Source organism: Mesocricetus auratus, unplaced genomic scaffold, assembly GCF_017639785.1.
Source record: "Mesocricetus auratus isolate SY011 unplaced genomic scaffold, BCM_Maur_2.0 Super-Scaffold_6731, whole genome shotgun sequence".
Lineage (NCBI taxonomy): Eukaryota > Metazoa > Chordata > Mammalia > Rodentia > Cricetidae > Mesocricetus > Mesocricetus auratus.
In genome coordinates, this window is record NW_024429185.1 from 3,571,646 (window position 1) to 3,589,369 (window position 17,724).

The 17,724-nt window shown below is 40.5% G+C and overlaps 1 protein-coding gene across 2 annotated transcripts in view; it reads left to right on the forward strand.

Annotated features, from left to right (window-relative positions):
• The first annotated feature begins 860 nt into the window (after positions 1-860).
• Positions 861-17,724, forward strand: part of LOC121139131 (zinc finger protein 431-like) — a 56,831-nt gene continuing 39,967 nt past the window's right edge. The window contains exons 1-4 of one of the 2 annotated variants that reach the window (XM_040742190.1): positions 861-993; positions 9,171-9,297; positions 9,497-9,557; positions 10,926-15,060. In XM_040742190.1, the coding sequence (XP_040598124.1) occupies positions 991-993; positions 9,171-9,297; positions 9,497-9,557; positions 10,926-11,901 (1,167 nt within the window). In that variant the 5' untranslated portion in view covers positions 861-990 and the 3' untranslated portion in view covers positions 11,902-15,060. Of the gene's footprint in view, positions 994-8,064; positions 8,274-9,170; positions 9,298-9,496; positions 9,558-10,853 lie in introns of those variants that run through there. The other variant, XM_040742191.1, reaches the window with a different exon arrangement.

Genomic DNA, 17,724 nt, shown 5'->3' on the forward strand with positions numbered 1-17,724 from the left:
TCACACTGTGATGCCCCAGCTGACTACAGAGAAAGCAGCATCCAATCAGCACTTTCTACTACAGATGTGTGACCGCTAACAGTATACATAAGAGGTAACCAAACATGTAGATCCTGGTATCACAATTTCTGAAAGTCCGGGCTAGCACACTACTTATCTTTCTATTGCAGAGGCAGCCCTCCCTTTCCTAAATTCTACTTTGTGGACTTATTATCTCCTAAGCATTGGTAAAGCCTCTATATCACCAATTCTACTATCTACATCACAGCTTACTAGAGGAGTGAGTGTTACCCACGACATGAGATGCCATCTGTAAGCGCCACAAAATTAACTGCAACTGTATCTTACACCTGAATGAGAAATGCAAAGGGCAGAACTTCCAGAACATTCTTGATAAACCGAGTTTGGAACGGTCCCTAGGCCTCGAGAGATTTCTCTAAGGCCCCAATGTATAGTGAAAGAAACAGATTTCCTTCTCTAAACCTGGGAGTATGCTTTGGAGAGCTGGTAAGGTCTGGGATGAAGGCCTTTGTGTAGGGCCTTTTTCAGATCCCAAGAAACCAAGTCTGTTTTTTTTGTTTTGTTTTGTTTTGTTGTTGTTTTGTTTGGAATCTGTACAGCTCCTTTTAAAACTGAATCCATTGGTTTACACCATCAGGACACAGGGCACAAATCTCTATCCAAACTGGTATAGATCCACTTGGGGTGGAAGTCAAAGCAGGGAACAACTGTGCTGAGTCTTTCAGCTCACTCTTTCTTGTCACTCAGGACGCAGTAGCCAATCAGAGCTCCAGGGGATGGAGATATGGGCGGGCTTTTCTCGGTGCCTGGTCCTTGCTGAGAGCCATTGTGCAGGAAGGCGGAAGTTGTCACGTGTTGTGCGCCTGGGATTTCGCTCCCGGGATCTGTGCCTAGAGCGCTGGTGAGCCAGGCAGTTGCACCTTAGTGAGTCCGCGGCTGCTGTCCCCAGGCTGGGAGGCGGAGCCGGCCATGGTGAGTGCTGGGCGTCTGTCCCCAGGCTGGGATCAGCGCCGGCAGAGCCGCGGGAGCGGGTGTGTTGGGTCCTCCGGGGCCGGGTAGGAGCAGCGGGCAGACTGAGAGCTCGGCGTGGTCCTGCCCGGTCCTTGCAGCTCACTGAGCCGGTGCCGCAGCCTCTGAAGAACTGTGCTCTCTGGGCTGCGTCTGTGCTTAGCACTGGGAGCGGGAACGCTTTGAAATTGCCCTGCAGTTGACGTCATTGTGGAATGAGCGCGCCAGCGGTGCTTGTGTTGTCACTGTGGATGGCAGATTTGCCAAACTCGGAGAGCCCCGGTCTCCCTAGTATTTTCCAGAACTTCTGCATGTTTAACGTTAACCCTCAGGTTTAGGATCATTCTGGAGTTAATGCTGTGGAGCTTGTAAACGGTGTCTCCTGTGCAGAGTAGCACTCACTTGCCCAATTCTCATGTAGAGGAGTAGAATTGATAGCAATAGAATTGATGGTAGGAGGGTTGACTCATTTTTTGTTTGTTTGTTTTGTTTTGTTTTTCGACAGGGCTTCTCTGTACAGCTCTGGCTGCCCTGGAGCTCACTGTGTAGACCAGGCTGGCCTCGAACTCACAGAGATTCATTCACGTGCCTCTGCCTCCCCAGTGCTGGGATTATTGGCGTGGCTCTTCACAGCTTGCTGGATTTCTCAGTTCTTAGGAGTTATGCAAGGTAGAATTTGGCTGTGGGAGGGCTGACTCCCAAATACCCTAAAAGTAGACAGTAAGCTGACCATGCCTGTTAGAGATTAGTGTGATAAAATGTAAATGTCTGTTACCTGGAATTAATCAGCTATTAAACTACATTCCCATAACAAAGGAGACAACCCTGATTTACACCTAGCCTAAATGCCCACCTCCCCATCAAAGAACAGGCCTCTCAAGAACATGCTGCTCAAGGGGCCATTACAGAGTCACAGCCAACATTAAGTCCTGGAGTGCCTTAAAGGTGCATTCATTCTAGAAGAGCTGCATCTCCAGTCCTTTTGAAAAGTGGTTTTGAGTCAAGGTCTCCATTGGAGTGAGGTGGACTTAAACCCTGTCTGTATCCCCACAGGCATTGCCCTTGCTATACCCCTGACTAGTCACCCTAAATCCCTAGATTACAAGTCTGTAGTCCCGCAGATTCTAAAATGACCAGTTTGAGTCACCTAGTGCACTGTCCATTGCAGTGACAGGAAAAGGGTTTGTGTGTGGAGCGTGGTTTTTCCCTTTAGAGCAGAAGAGGAGGAACAGTTACAGTGTACACTGCAGGGGAAAAAGAGTAGGCAATAGCTAGATCACAGACTGAAGGCTAAGGCAGTGAGCTGCAGAGTGAGTGACTTTGTGTGGAATTTCCAGCATATGCTTCAGTGTGAATGAGACAGACAGAACTGGGGGAAGGTTCAGGGCTCATTCCAGTTAGTGAACTCCTATATGCAGATATGTGCAGATCTGGTTGATGCAGCTAAGTCAGCTCATATACTTGAGACACTGGACATTGGCTGTAAACCTGTGTCACTTACAACTCCCAACCACTAACATTTGAAATGGGATGAAGTCATACAATGTCTTAATGGCATTCTCTCCATCAGGGAAGTGCCAACTCTGTTTCAATGTCAGTGTAGTCTAGTGCTCTTCCTTTTATTTTTAACAGTCTAAAAAGTCAATTATTGGTGCTGTTTTTTTATTTATTTACTTTTTAAGACAGGGTTTCTCTGTGGCTTTGGAGGCTGTCCTGGAACTTGCTCTTGTAGACCTGGCTGATCTGGAACTCAGAGAGATCCACCTGCCTCTGCCTCCTAAGTGGTGGGATTAAGGGTGTGCACCACCACCCCGGCCCGGTGTTGTTTTTATTTTAAGTTTTTTACTTATTTTACATACCAAACAGTTTCCCCTCCCACCTCTCCTCCTGTTCTCTCCCCCCTCCTCTTTTCTACCCCGGCATCCACTCCTCTGAAAGGGTTAGGGCTCCCATGGTCACTGTGAGTTAATTTTGTGGGAGTTGGGAAGTCTGTGTTTAATACATTTCTTTACACATAGAATCATAGGTAGTTGGGCAGATTGATCAAGACCCCACATTTCCTGGCTGTGTTGCATTTGGTCTTTTGAAAAGTTGGTTATATTTTCCTGCTTTTCTCTTGGCTTTTTCAGTCCATCCCCTTTATTCCTACATAAACCTTGTATACATTCTTGATTATTGTGGTAAATATAGAAGTCACATTGTGTCAATCTGTGTACTATTTTTTAATAATCCCATTGATTATTATGAGTGTTTAGAGTGACCTTTTCTGTGATAATTTTTTGGGCATTGTCTCTGGATTTTATTCAATTTATGGTGCAAATTGACCACATGCATCTCAACATTGATGAATCATATTCCCAGTGATCATTTATTTGCTTGGTTCATTTATGTTTTGTGGTTGTTGTTAGTCTGTGAAAGACTTAGTTTATTGAATAAAAAGTATCATGGGCTTGGGCAGGTGGCTCAGCATATCTCCTTCTTGGCTATGACCGGAGTTCAGCTCCCACCATCCCCTTTGGGAGGTGCATGACCACCTGGTCCTCTTGGTTCAGGGGTTCTGAAACCCTCCTTTGTGGTGTGTAACCTGTACACACATGGAAGACATTCTCTTGAACACACAAACATACGGGTAAAAAGCAGGGATTAATTTGTTTTCAAAAGTGCTTGTGTCTTATAAAGCAGTTAGAGCAAAACAAGTTGCTTTTGGTGTGTAACATGAGTCATACAATGTTTCTTTAAAATTCTGTTTTCTTGTATTTGGTTTGGAAAAGTTTTCCTTTCCTCCCTTTGATGCAGACTTACATCTAATTACCAATCATAGAAAAGTGACGTCATGAAAGAAGATAGATATGCCTAGTTATTATAACACAAGTTATGTTTTATTATGCTGATGGTCATCTCACAGGTTCACACTCTAAATTCCCAACTGTGGCCCTAAGCTTGTCTCCTCAAGGCTGCTCACATGTGTGATATACCTTAGCTGAAGGTAAGGTCTAGTCTCTAACAGAAGTCAAGGATTCAGGGGTCGGGATCCTGAGGTAGATTCTCTAGCAGATGGCCAGATCAAGATGATCTCTCTCCATATGTACAGAGCAGATCCCTGCTTATATACTGTCCAGTGGGTGTCATGAGGGAGAACTGTGTCTGGTTATTTGGGCTCAGTGATATCAATGGGTTCTGGCTATCAGGTACAGCCTTGGGTGTAGTGGGTTTCCCACCTAAGCTGTTTTTTACATATGTTCATGTTTTTTTTTAACATATTCATTATATTGTATCCCCCGGTTCTTGATGTGCACACAGTGCTGATGGAGACATATAATAATTAATAACAATTTCATAGCAGCTTGTAAATTCAGACGTGAATGGGAAAACAAGACAGCATGCAATAAATATTCCAATTAGTAATAGAGAAATAAATGCAGGAAAATAAATCTCAGGCACTAAAGCATACAGTTATTAAACAAAATGGTCAAAACAGTGTAGATCACTGGATGTTGGTATGATCCCTCTGACATACAGGTGTTTTCCCAAATTTAAATTTTCTCCAGGGTTGGTATGTACCAAGTTGAAAACACATTCAGAAATGAAAGGAAATGCAACTAGTTTCAAACAGAAATGTAGAAAAGGTGGGGTCTCGGGTTGGAGCTGTAGGACTCAAAGCTAAGCAAACCATCGTAAGGCAGTATCATTCTTTTTTTTTTTTTTTTTTTTTTTTTTGGTTTTTCTAGACAGAGCTTCTCTGTATTGTTTTAGAGGCTGTCCTGCCACTCACTCTTTAGAACGGGATGGCCTCGAACTCACAGAGATCCTCTGCCACAGGAGTGCTGGGATTAAAGGCGTGTGGCACCAGTGCCCGATTTGACATTGTCCTTATTTGATCAGTGTCAATTAGGAGCAAGTGGTTGATGACCATGGTCTAGTTATATCTTCTTCATTAAGGAAAAGGACAACTAAGAGTCCAGTAAGCTTTGTTATTAGCTTCCAGTTTTGTTTCCCAGTTTTCCATATGGTATATTATGACAAAGCAAATGATGAACATGAAGCATCAGGAAGTCAGGTGAGTCTCCAGAGGCATCCATCTCTGGTCTATGACCAATGTGCATTGACTCTCTCTTTTACCAAATATAGCTGTGACGTGGTGGGGCAGAACCAAGAATCTGGAATACAATATTCCTGGCCTAAGATATCATCATGGAGATGAAACATTTCCTAAAGAAGTTTCTTTTACCACAGTTTGCATAGATGTGTCTGCCAGAATCATGCATTAATTTGTGGGGTTATGATCTATTGTAGCCATGGAATACCCAGATTAACATTCCTCCAGTATCAGGCATGAGCCATAAACAAACTCATGTTTGTGGGAAAATATATTTTAAGATACTATATAAAGCAGACACCAACAATCCATGCTGTACAGAAACAGAATATAAGTGCCAAACAGAGGAACCAAAAGCCCTACCCTTAAAGTGACTAACTGATGACCTGTCTAGGTTGGGCAATGACCTATGACTTCTGAGAAGCTAGAGGCTCTAGAAAAGCTGGTTCAGGAACAGCTAAGTGCTGGATAATGAAGAATCTACCAGTCCTTGGAATTCTCCTGTATTTGTTTTTAAAAAGAAATCTGGAAAATGGAGAATGCTTACAGATCTGAGAGCCATCAATAAAATAATTCAGCCAATTGATTCTTGACAGCCTGAAGTACCCTTGCCTTCTCTGATACCTAAAGAGTGGCGTATTATACTTATTGATTTAAAAGATTTTTTTCTTCACTATACGTTTACAAAAAGACATGAATAAAAATTAGCCTTCATGGTGCCTACTTACAATAATTCTCAGCTGATCAAAAGTTATCAATGGAAGGTTGTCCCACAGTGAATGTTAAATAGCCCCACCCTGTGCCAATGTTTTGTGCAAAAACTGCTGGAAATAATTTGAAAACACTTTACATAATGTATAAATTGCCATTATATGGATGATATATTGTTTTCTGGTTCTAAGGCAGAGACATTAGCAAAAATGTTTGAGGAAGTAAAGAAAGTTTTGCCTTGATGGGGGTTACAAATTGCCCCTGAAAAAAATACAAAGAGGAGATTCTGTCAATTAGGATATAAAATAGGTCTACAGAAAATTAGACCACGAAAAGTACTGATGAGGAGAGGTCGATATCAGACTCTTAATGATCTTCTAAAATTGCTGGGAGAGATTTCCCAGCTACAGACTCTTATCGGAGTAGAAGCACATGATCTTAAAAATTTGAAAAAGATGCTAAAAGGAGACTAGACTAAAGCTGAAAAAGAATTAGAATGAGTAGAAAAGAGTACTTGAAGCACATGTGGACTGTGTGGATCCAAGGCTTGACCGCATTCTGGTTATCTAGGGAATACCCTTCAGGGATTTTGATGAAGAGGGAAGATATCATATTAGAATGGATATTTCTACCACATAAACAGAATAAAAAATTAAAAACATATCGAAACAATTTCTGATTTGATTTTTAAAAGAAAAATTAAGACTTCATGAACTGACAGGAATGGACTCAGCAGAAATTGTAGTACTTTAACTAATGAGTAAATTCCTCCTTATGGGAAGATAATGAATATAAACAAAGAGCTTGCAGTAACTTTTTGGGAATGATTAGCCACAATTATACCCAAAGTGAAAGAATAAAATTCATAAAGAAAACCATTTGGATCCTTTCCAACTCTTTCCACCACATGGTTTTTTATTGATGAGGCCCAAAGATGAACAGCCTACCTGGATTTCTGATGTTGGTGTGGCCTCCGGTCCATCAAGGAATCTTTGCCCGAGTTTGCCTGACATGGGGGTGTGATGTCTGCCTAAGTTGAGGGCTGAAACACAGCCACATTCCTCTCTTTCTGAATGGGACTATATCTGGTGCCATTGTATGTTGGAAATGTTTAATTTATTTCTTGATTTTTTTTAAGGGATTGTCTTCAGTATCAGAAGAGACTTTGGACATTTGAATAGTGTAGAAGCTGTTGTAGCTGTGACAGTAGTCGAGTTAGAGCAAATACATTTTCATCATGAGATGACCATGAGCCTATAGTGACCTGGGTCAGAATGTAGTCAATTGAATTAAAGCCTCACAGATAGGATGATGTGTATTTGAACAGTTGTCTCTCCTTGGTGGCTTTTGGGTTCTTGTGGAACCTTTAGTAGGAGGAGTCTTTCTGGATGAAATTCCTCATTGGGCATGGGATTTGCATATTTCTAGCCTCCGGCCATTTCCTGTTTGTGTCCTGCTTTTATGACTTCACCATCATTATAGATGGTATCATATGTCTTATAAGATACAGTTGAAGTGATTGCTAAACAATAGTATAAACCATTTTCTTAGCCTGATTTTTTTTTAATTTGTTATTCTGTTTTTGAAGACAAGGTTTCTCTGTGTAGTCCTGACTGTCCTGAAAGTAGGTCTGTAGACCAGGCTGCTCTGAACTCAGAGATCCAAATGACTCTGGCACCTGTGTGCTGGGATTAAAGGTGGGCCAGCATGCCTGTTTTTTTTTTTTTTTTTCTCTCTCTATCTCTCTCTTTTGTTTCTTTGTTTGGCTGATGGACCTGAAATGTAGGTTTTTTAAATTTTTTTTTTTAATTTAGATTAAAAACAAGGTTGCTTCACAAGTCAGTTCCAGGTCCCTCTCCGTTTCCCTCCCCTCCTCACGGGCCCCCCCCAACCCTCCCAATATCCCCTGATTTCCCCAGGGAGAGTGAGGCCCTCCTTGGGGGTGTCTATAGTCTGTCATTTCATCCAGGAAAGGTCCTAGACCCTCCCCCAAGAGTTCAGGGTGAGAGTGCATCTCACATTGTTGGATGGGAGTCCAAAGTCCATGTGTATACTCGGGATGAATACTGATCTACTGCCCAAGGCTCAATAGATTACCTAGGCCTCCTCACTGACACCCACATTCAGGGGGTCTTGATCAGTCCCATGCTGGATTCCCAGGCATCAGCCTGGGATTCAAGAGCTAACCCTTGTCAGGTCAGCTGTTTCTGGGGGTTAAACCAGCCCAGTCTTAATCCCTTAGGTCATCAGTCCTTGCTCTCTGTTACTGGCTTTCTTGAAATGTAGGTTTTTGTACATAGCAAACATATGCTTTTGTGCCAAGCGTCACCCTCATCTTGAGTTTTGAAATTTGGCTGAGGGTACCGTTCTCTTTCTCAGGATAGCGTGTATTCATGGTGTTAATACTGCCTGAGCCTTCTGAGTCATTGGATTGCAGGTGTGTGACTTTCTTACCTATTGCTTGTTTTGAATTCTTTTGAATGGATATGAGTCTTTTGCCTGTATGCACCACATGTGTGCCTGCTCCTCACAGTAGTTGGAAGATGGCCTCAGAACCCCTGAACTTGGAGGTACTGTTTTGAGCCCCCATGTAATTACTGGCAATTGAGAGCACCTATCTGCAAAACCAGCAAGAGCTGCTAACTGCTGAGCTACCTCTTCTGCAGTATGATGCTCATGTATGATCAACATGTACATTGCCAGTGTTTTCATCTGTCCATTTGTAAATGGTTAAACATGCATTCCCTCATAGTAAGATCTTATTAATGTTGTAGTTTAGATGGGAAAACTTCAGGTTTCTGGAAGATGAATACTGAACTGGAGTGAATGTGTAACTCTTTGTAGAAACTTCAATATAAACCTCTAAATTCTCTCTACCTTATTAATATATACTTCTGGCACTCCTGGAACTTACAGCATAGACCAGGCTGGCATCCAACTCAATGAGATACACCTGTGTCTGCCTCTTGAATGCTGGTATTAAAGTCATGAACCAGTACACCTGGCTTTCCCATCTTCTTTGTAGTTTGTAATTCTTCATACAATTTCTCTGCTGGGTATTCAGTACCAGTGATCTGTTTGCCTGTCTCTTTTTATGTCTGTTAGTTGGAATTTCTCTTTGAAGGCTATATCCTATTCGAAGGGTGAATAAATGGCAGAGGTGAACTGCCTATTTAGTTTTCTTCTAGAGTGATGTGGTGATTACATTAGAAGGTTGGTCATGAAAGAAGTGTGGGAAGCACAAGAATTCTATGACTATATTGTCAAAGAATTATACATTTACAATGTTATCACTATCACACTTTCTGTTGTACTCTTGTATGGGATATTTTAGAATGCAGTGACGTATGATGACGTGCATATCGACTTTTCTCGGGGAGAATGGGCTTTGCTGAATCCTTCCCAGAAGAATCTCTACAAAGATGTGATGTTGGAGACTTACTGGAACCTTACTGTTATAGGTAAGACTGAATTTTACCTCATGTTTCAAAATAAAGGGGCAACTCTTCTTGGTTATTGATCCTCTTCTAGAATTTTGATTGAGAAAGGAACAATAAGGTGAATAAATCAGGCATGGTTTTACGGTTAACTGAAGACTGTAACCTGCGTTTTGCACAATTTCTAATAATATATCATACATTTTTTTGTTCTATGTTTTAGGTAACAATTGCAAAGATCATAATATTGAAGAACATTGCCAAACTTCTCGAAGACATGGAAGGTAATTTTCATGTGCAAGCTGTTATAAATATTCCTGGAAGTTTTTAAGAAAAGCAACAGTGTAAATAAGGACAGGTTATAGTGTATTGATTATTAAATTCTCACATATTCGTGTATCTCAGTGTCAGATAGGTGATTTGTCTTCACAAGCCATTTCTCTAAGACAGAAGATAAGGAAACAATGCATTAACTGTTATCATCATTTGAATCACAGCTCCATGAGTGCTATGCTGTAGATCTCCAAGTCCTTTTTGTTTCATACAGCTTAGACATCACAAGAGTTCTATACATTGAATAGGTGATAAGATTATGTCCAAAATCTTCTAATAAGCAAATAGTCAATAGTAAAGCTAGTGTTACTCATATATTTGTAGTGACTTTGCTAAATTTAAGGAGATATCCAGTTTCTGAGAGTCGAGAAGGTTGTCATGGAGAAGCTTTAATTCCTATATCAAGTGTCTATGAGGAACAGAGAGTCAATCTATGTGAGTGAAATGTGGGAGCTTTTCGTTAATCTTTCTTTAATAGATTTATTATATGTCACTCTGGGTACAAATATTATGAAGATAGGAACATGGAGAGAAACAACATACCTCTCTCTTTCAGAAAAATGAGAATATATATACTAGTCTTTATGTTGAACAGATTTGTTGAACCTTACACAAGTTTACAATTAATTTTTTTCTCAACTTATCGGGAATATACGAACAAACAACCACACACAGTCAGAAAAGCCCTATGAGTATTGGAATGTGTAAATACTTCTGTTTGTCCTGGTTCACTTTGAAAATGTAGTTTGATCCATACTTTAGGAAAATTTATGAATTCAGCAAGTATGGAGTTCTTGGAGGTTTCTTCAAGTATGTGAAAAAAATCTCATTTTAAAAAAAGATGCAGTAAATGAGCTATGTAATAAAGGGTCTTATCACAGGCATCATTAAAAACACAAAATGAACAACCTTCAATGAAGGGGAACACCATCATGTAAATTTTAAGATCTCATCCCTCAAGGGCCTAGGCCCATGCCTTTAAAGATATGACAGACTCTGGATAGACTCCCTTGGGAATGGAGAGGTTATTGGGTGAGGGATTGGGGGGGCAAGTTGGGGAACGCGGTTGGAGGGGAGGGAGAAGGAGCTGGAAATGACAGGTGAAGCAAGCTTGTTGCTAATTGAAAAAAAATGAAAAAAAAATCTGAGTCCTCTTTACAATTATACCCAATTGTAAAATGAATTCATCAGATACACAGATTCATCAGTGTAATGAATGCTTTTACATGTACCAAATATATTTGCAGGTACAAAAGAAGTCACTTTGGAGAGAATCCCTCTGAATATACTCAATGTGTTAACGTCTTTTCATATCCCAGGCATCTTCAAAGACGTAAAGGAGTTCGTATTAGAAAGAAAACCTGTGAATGTGATCAATGTGGTAAAGCTTTTACATGCCAAAGTAGTCTTCAAATACATAAAAGAACGCATACTGGAGAGAAACCTTATGAGTGTAATCAATGTGGGAAAGCCTTCTCTTGTGCTTTTCTGCTTAGAAAACATAAGAGAACACATACTGGTGAGAAACCTTATGAATGTAATCATTGTGGGAAAGCCTTTTCACAGCACTTCAATCTCCAAATCCATATCAGAACACATACTGGAGAGAAACCCTATGAATGCAATAAATGTGGTAAAGCCTTTGCACGTTATAGTCATCTTCAAATACATGAACGAACTCATACTGGTGAGAAACCTCACAAATGTAATCAATGTGGTAGAGTCTTTTCAGAGCAAAGTAATCTCCGAATGCATGAAATAATACATACTGGAGTGAGAGCCTATGAATGTAATATATGTGGTAAAACTTATGCACACCAGAGTTATATTCGGATACATAAAAGAACACACACTAGAGAGAAACCCTATAAATGTGATCAGTGTGATAAAACATATGCACGTCACAATCATCTTCAAGCTCATAAAAGAACTCATACTGGAGAGAGACCATATGAATGCAGTCAATGTGGTAAAGCCTTTTCACAACAAAGTCATCTCCAAATACATATCAGAACACATACAGGAGAGAAACCCTACGAATGTACTGAATGTGGTAGAGCTTTTTCAAGTAATGGACAGCTTAAACTACATAAAAGAACACATACTCGAGAGAAACCTTATGCGTGTGATGAATGCGGGAAAGACTTTGCCTATCTCGGTAGTCTCCAAATACATAAAAAAATACATACTGGAGAGAAACCTTACAAATGTAATCAGTGTGTTGAAACCTTTGCAAAGCACAGTTATCTTCGAATACATAGAAGAAAACATTGGAGAGAATCCCAGCAGATATAATCAACGCTATACGGCACATATCAGTTTTCAAAACTATGAGAAAAAAATCATACTACAGGAAAACCCTGTAATTTCAGTGATTATGGTAAAGTTTTTTACTTCCTTGTCTTTATGCCAGACAAAATCTTTTATTGTGTCATTGATATGTTAATGCCTTTGTCTGTCAGAGTAGCATTTGAGGGCCTCAAAAAACTCATACTGAAGGCAACCTGAGCTTCAAGGATGTGGTAAGTTGTTTAGCCTACTTAACATCCAGTTGCACAAGATTATTTATTCTGGAGAAAAAAAAATCTGACAAGTGTCCACCATCTGTTCAAGCATTACAATGTCCCTCTTATTATTTGTACCTCCAAACTAATATGGACAAAAGCTCTATGAATTTAAAAGAGAAGGTAACCCTTGTGGATTTCCCGATTTTCTTCAGTTATATGAAATAATTCATCGGGGATTAAAACTTTATGAATTTGTTTTAGTGCCTTATCTCTTGCTGTGATAAAAGATGTCCAAGTCACCTCATGAAAGAGTTTAGTTTGGCTCATGGTCCAGAGCAATGCAAGGTCACCATGTAAGTGGCATGGCAACAGGTGTCGACACAGCCCCTAAAGCAGGACACTAAGAACTCACATCCTCATCCTTCAGCATGAAGCAGAGAGTGACAACTGGAAATGGTGTGTGATGCAAACTCTCAGGCCACCCCCAGTGACGCATTTGTTCCAGCAGAGCAGCATCTAAGTCTTCCCAACTGATACCACCAATTGAGAAGGACTGATTGCTCTTCCTTGAAGCCCACATACTTGTGTTTTGTACATAAACCCATTCCAGATGAAGAATACCTCTGTAAGCATTTAAATACCTCAACATCTGTGTTACAGGTGTGCATGCTTACACAAGGAAAAACATTTGGGAGTGAAAATTTGTTTAAAGATATGATTTAAGCTTAATTATGCGATGTCAGTGTGTCTTTGCGTGGGTATGTGCATGGGCATGCTAGTATCCAAGGAGGTTAGACCTTTGGATCTTGTTATAGCAGGAATTGTAGAAAGTTGTCAAAAAGCTGACCTTGTTCCTGGGAATAAACTTGTTATAACTAACTGCTCTGCCATATCTCTAGCCCTGGAAATATTATAAAGCTTTTTAATAATGTCTTGATATCAGGAAATATAGAAACCCTATTCATGTAAACGATTTTGTAAAGACTTTAGACTTGTCATACCTTTCAAGAAAAGAAATCTTGTTTCTTGTCTTTCATTGTAGCCTCGTAGTAAGTAAATAATTTACTATGTTTACTCAGGCTGATGGTCGAGATCACAGCATTATGATTTCTCTTTTACAATATTTGGGATAGTTGTTAATGTGTGTCATGTGCTTGGCCAATTAAGTTAGTGTAATTTATTTTATAGTCCTAATTTTCTTTTGTGGCTTCTGTTCATCTTCTACTTGCTTTCACTTAGTGGTAGGTATGTTTCTTTTGCAATGAATAGAATGTGTTGCTCAGCATCTATGTGGTCCATTGTTCATTTAAATACCATGCAGAGTGTGAGCATACTTTTCATGTAAGTGTGTCTGTGAAAGAGTGTGGCTGTTGTTCCTGGGTTTGTTTTGCCTATTTTGACAAATTTCCTTGAGACATGGTTGTTTGTTATCCAGCCTGGCCTGGGTGTCAGTAATTAATCAGGGATACAATTGAACACATGATCCTCATAAGGTGTTCAAGGGTAAATGAAGCACCCTATTGTTTGCTCTTTTGTCAATAATGTTAATGGATGAGAATGTAAAAAAAAATGTAAAAAGAAATCGTATGTATCCAAAGCAGCATTTTCATCTATCAGGTAAAGATGGAATAAAGTAGGATAATCAGCAATCAAATGCATATTTCTCAACATAGCTTGATGTGCTATGGATATGTAAATAGCTTTTGAAATTCCCTGTGTCTTATGTCACTATTAGTTACCTATTTGACATGACATGTTGAAGTACTGCCTTCTAAGGGAATTATCTAGAGATGGAACCTGTTACAGCAATGAAATTTATGTTTTGTTTTTTTTTGTTTTGTTTGTTTATTTTAAGACAGGGTTTCTCTGTGCAACAGTGTTGCTGTCCTGGAACTCACTATGTAGACCATATTGGCCTCAAATGCACAGAGGTCTGCCTACCTCTGCCTCTCGAGGGCTGGGATTAAAGTTTTGTACTACTACCACCTGAGATGTATTTTTTATAAAATCATTTCTGTTGTGTCTGTGTGTGTGTAATTTGATTATGGGTTTTTGGTCATGATAGCTATGTGGAGCCCGGAAGACACCTTTGTGGGATCTAGTTTTGTCCATTTTCATACGGTGATCAAGGTGAGGTTACCAGCCTTGCACACTGCAGATGCTTCCTAGTGGGCCACCTTAGACATGCTCAAAGAAGATTAGGTGAAACTTTACATCTGTAAATGTTACCTTCTTTTCTGATTGTAAACTTAATTTCATCTAAGGAGAGTAAAACAGGACAATTTGAATAATAAATCCTATTTGTAAATGAAAGTGATATACCACTATCTTTTATTAATTTATCTATTTATGGAATGTATTAGTTTACTATGAGGACTAAATACCTGTTTATAACACTTTCTCAGACCCACAATTGAGTCTTAGAGAATTTTTCTCAGTGGGTAAAGGTGGTTGCTACTAAACCTGATGTCCTGAGTTCTAAAACTGAGAGCCCCATACGACTCCTACAAGTTTTTTCTTATTTCTATACTTGGGCTGTGCCATGTACAAACTCCCACACCACCAAATACATAAATAAGTTTTAAACCCAAGCAACTCCCTGGGTTTTATCTCTAGAGCTCCCATCTTGGAAGTAGAGGAGAAAGACATCTGGAAGTTGTGTTTCCCTGGGAAATCTCTCTGTGGCAAAAGTCCTCCACTTGAGGATGTCTCTATTGGAAAAACGTTTCCTCCTTATCTGACCACCCAGCAGGAGAGAAAGAACTGAGAATGAGGGAGGCTTTTAGATCTGGGAAAAATTCAGTATGTAGCTTCATTAGATTTCTTAGTTTTGCATATCTTTTGCTTTCTATCTAAACCTGTTGTGATCCCAATTATGGATTAGTTATCTTATATTTTTTCACTGTTCCAGATTAGACAAACTGAATAAATATGCTTCTAAATTTCATTAATAATTTGCCTGTCATTTTCTGTTGTTTCATTTTTTGTTTTAAAAATAGGCTCATATGGCCGGGCGTTGGTGGCGCACGCCTTTAATCCCAGCACTCGGGACGCAGAGGCAGGCGGATCTCTGTAAGTTCGAGACCAGCCTGGACTACCAAGCGAGTTCCAGGACAGCCTCCAAAGCCACAGAGAAACCCTGTCTCGAAAAACCAAAAAAAAAAAAAAAAAATAGGCTCATATGAATCCCTGGCTGGACTGGAACTGACTATAGAGACTAGGCTGTTAGAATGTCAGAGACATTTGCCCACCTGACTCCTGAGTGCCTCCCTGCGTTATAGGTAGCCACATCACCACTGAGTAAATTGGTTCTTTTATTTAGTATAATAAGGATGAGTCGCTGAGCCTTGCTTATTAGTGTATCCAGGACACAGGCTTTGGGAGTAACAGAAGAAAGCTCCCATAATATACAGCCCTCCTGCTTTAAGTCCACTGTCTTCCAACTATGGACAATAATGGGCTTTGTTTATCATTGAGTCCGTTGTAACTCATCGAGGGATCTGGGCAGAATTCTGTCCTTATTCCACAGATGATGAAACCCAGGGTCACAGAGACAAGTGGTTTTTGAGCACAGTAAAGTGTAATTGCTCATCCTACTAACCTTATCATTCTTTTTTAGTAATTAAATTCATTCATTTCTTTTATGTCCTGACTGCAGTTTTCCTTCCTTCCTCTCCTGCCATCCACCTCCTACCTCCCTGACTCCTAACCACTCCTCTGTTTCTGTTCAGAAAGGGGCAGGGCTCCCATGGGTGTCCACAAAGCATGGCATGCCAAGTTGAGGTAGGACCAATTTCCTCCATTTGTGTTAAGGCTGGGCAAGGCAACCTACTATCTGAAATAGGTTCCTGGAAGCCACACAAAGTGTTAGGTACAGATCCCACTTCCACCACTAGGAGTCCCACAAATAGATCAAGCTACACAACTGTCACACAATGTAGAAGTTGGTCTCATGCAGGTTCCCTAGCTGTTGGTCCAGATTCTGTGGTTTCCTTTTAGTTAGGTTAGTTGTTTCTGTGTGTTTTCTTGTGATGACCTTGACTGTCCTGGCTCATACAATCCTTCCTTCTCTTCAAGAAGATTCACTGACCTCCGATCAGTGCTTGGCTGTGGATCTCTGTATCTGTTTCCATTAGTAACTGGATAAAGGTTCTCTGGTGACAATTAGGGTAGTTACCAATCTGATTACAATATATGGCCAGTTCATTCTACCTATGCACTATTTCCAGGAATCTTAGCGGGGACCATCCCTGTAGATTTGTCAAAGTTTCCCTCGTACCAGATTTCTATCTCACACCAAAAGGCCCGGGTTCAAGATGCCTCTTTCATTGCTTTTCTGCTCCATCTACTCCCTCAGGCTGCCACAGGTTCTCATTCCAGTCATCCCCCAGTCTAGCCAGGATGTCTCTTCTGTTTCTCCTTCCCTTCCATGCGAGTCCCCTTGTGCCCTCCTTTTTACTTAGCCTCTCTAGGACTATGGAGTGTGTGTATCATGGTTTTCCTTTAGAACTAATGTCCATTTATGAATGAGTGCATGTGTGTCTTTCTGGGTCTGGATTACCCAATTGGGATGATTTCTTTCTAGTTCAGTTTGCCTTCAAATTTTCAGTTTCTCACTGTTTTTAAAAGCTGAATAATACAAAATTGTGTAAATGTACCACAGTTTCTTCATCCATTCTTTGGTTAAAGGGCATCTATGTTGTTTCCAGTTTCTTGCTATTATGAGTAATGCTGCTGCGAACATAGTTGAGCAGGTGCTCTTGTTGAATGACTGAATAATCTTTGGGCATATGCCCAAGAGCAGTATAGCTGTGTCTTGTGGTATATTGACTCCCAATTTTCTGAGACCTCCATACTTACTTCCAAGTGGCTGTACAAGTTTGCATTTCCACCAGCAGGGAAGCAGTGTTTTCCTTTTTCTGCATCGTCTCTAGCATAAGCTGTCATTAGTTGTTGGAAGCCAGTCTCAGATTGCCACCTAGGACATACAGAACTCTGGCCACAGGACCAAGCTAATTAGAACAGTTATACAGCCAGTTCCTAGAAACCTTATAGTTGCCCTTAACAAGAAACAAACCTCCCCTATCATGCTCAACCCCAGAGGCTAAACATACCCTTTAGGCTAGCCACAAGGCACAGTTACCAAGGCAACCCCTCCTGCACCGTTTGCACCCTGCCAGACATCCTTCTCCTGTGGTCTTCCTTGCAGCTCCATGCCAACTACCCCCAAAACCTACCCTCTCCAAACCTGCTCAACTGACTACATAGCTAGCCCAGCAGAAACTAAAATTGCCTCTTGATCAGAACCCTGTCTGTGGTCTTTCCTCTCACGCCTCCTGCCCCTCTATTTTCATTCCTCACGGGTCTCTGCTCCGAGTTTCGTCCAGGCTGGACTGGGACAATTAGTGTTTTGATCTTAGCTATTCTGATAGTTGTAAGATGGTAGGTATCTCAGAGGGATTTTGATTTGCATTTCCCTGATGGTTAAGGATGTTTAACAGTTTTTTAAGTGTGTCTCAGCCATTTGAAATTCTTTTTTTTTAAATTTATTTTTCAGTTTAAATTTAGATAAGAAACAAGGTTGCTTCACACGTCAGTTCCAGGTCACTCT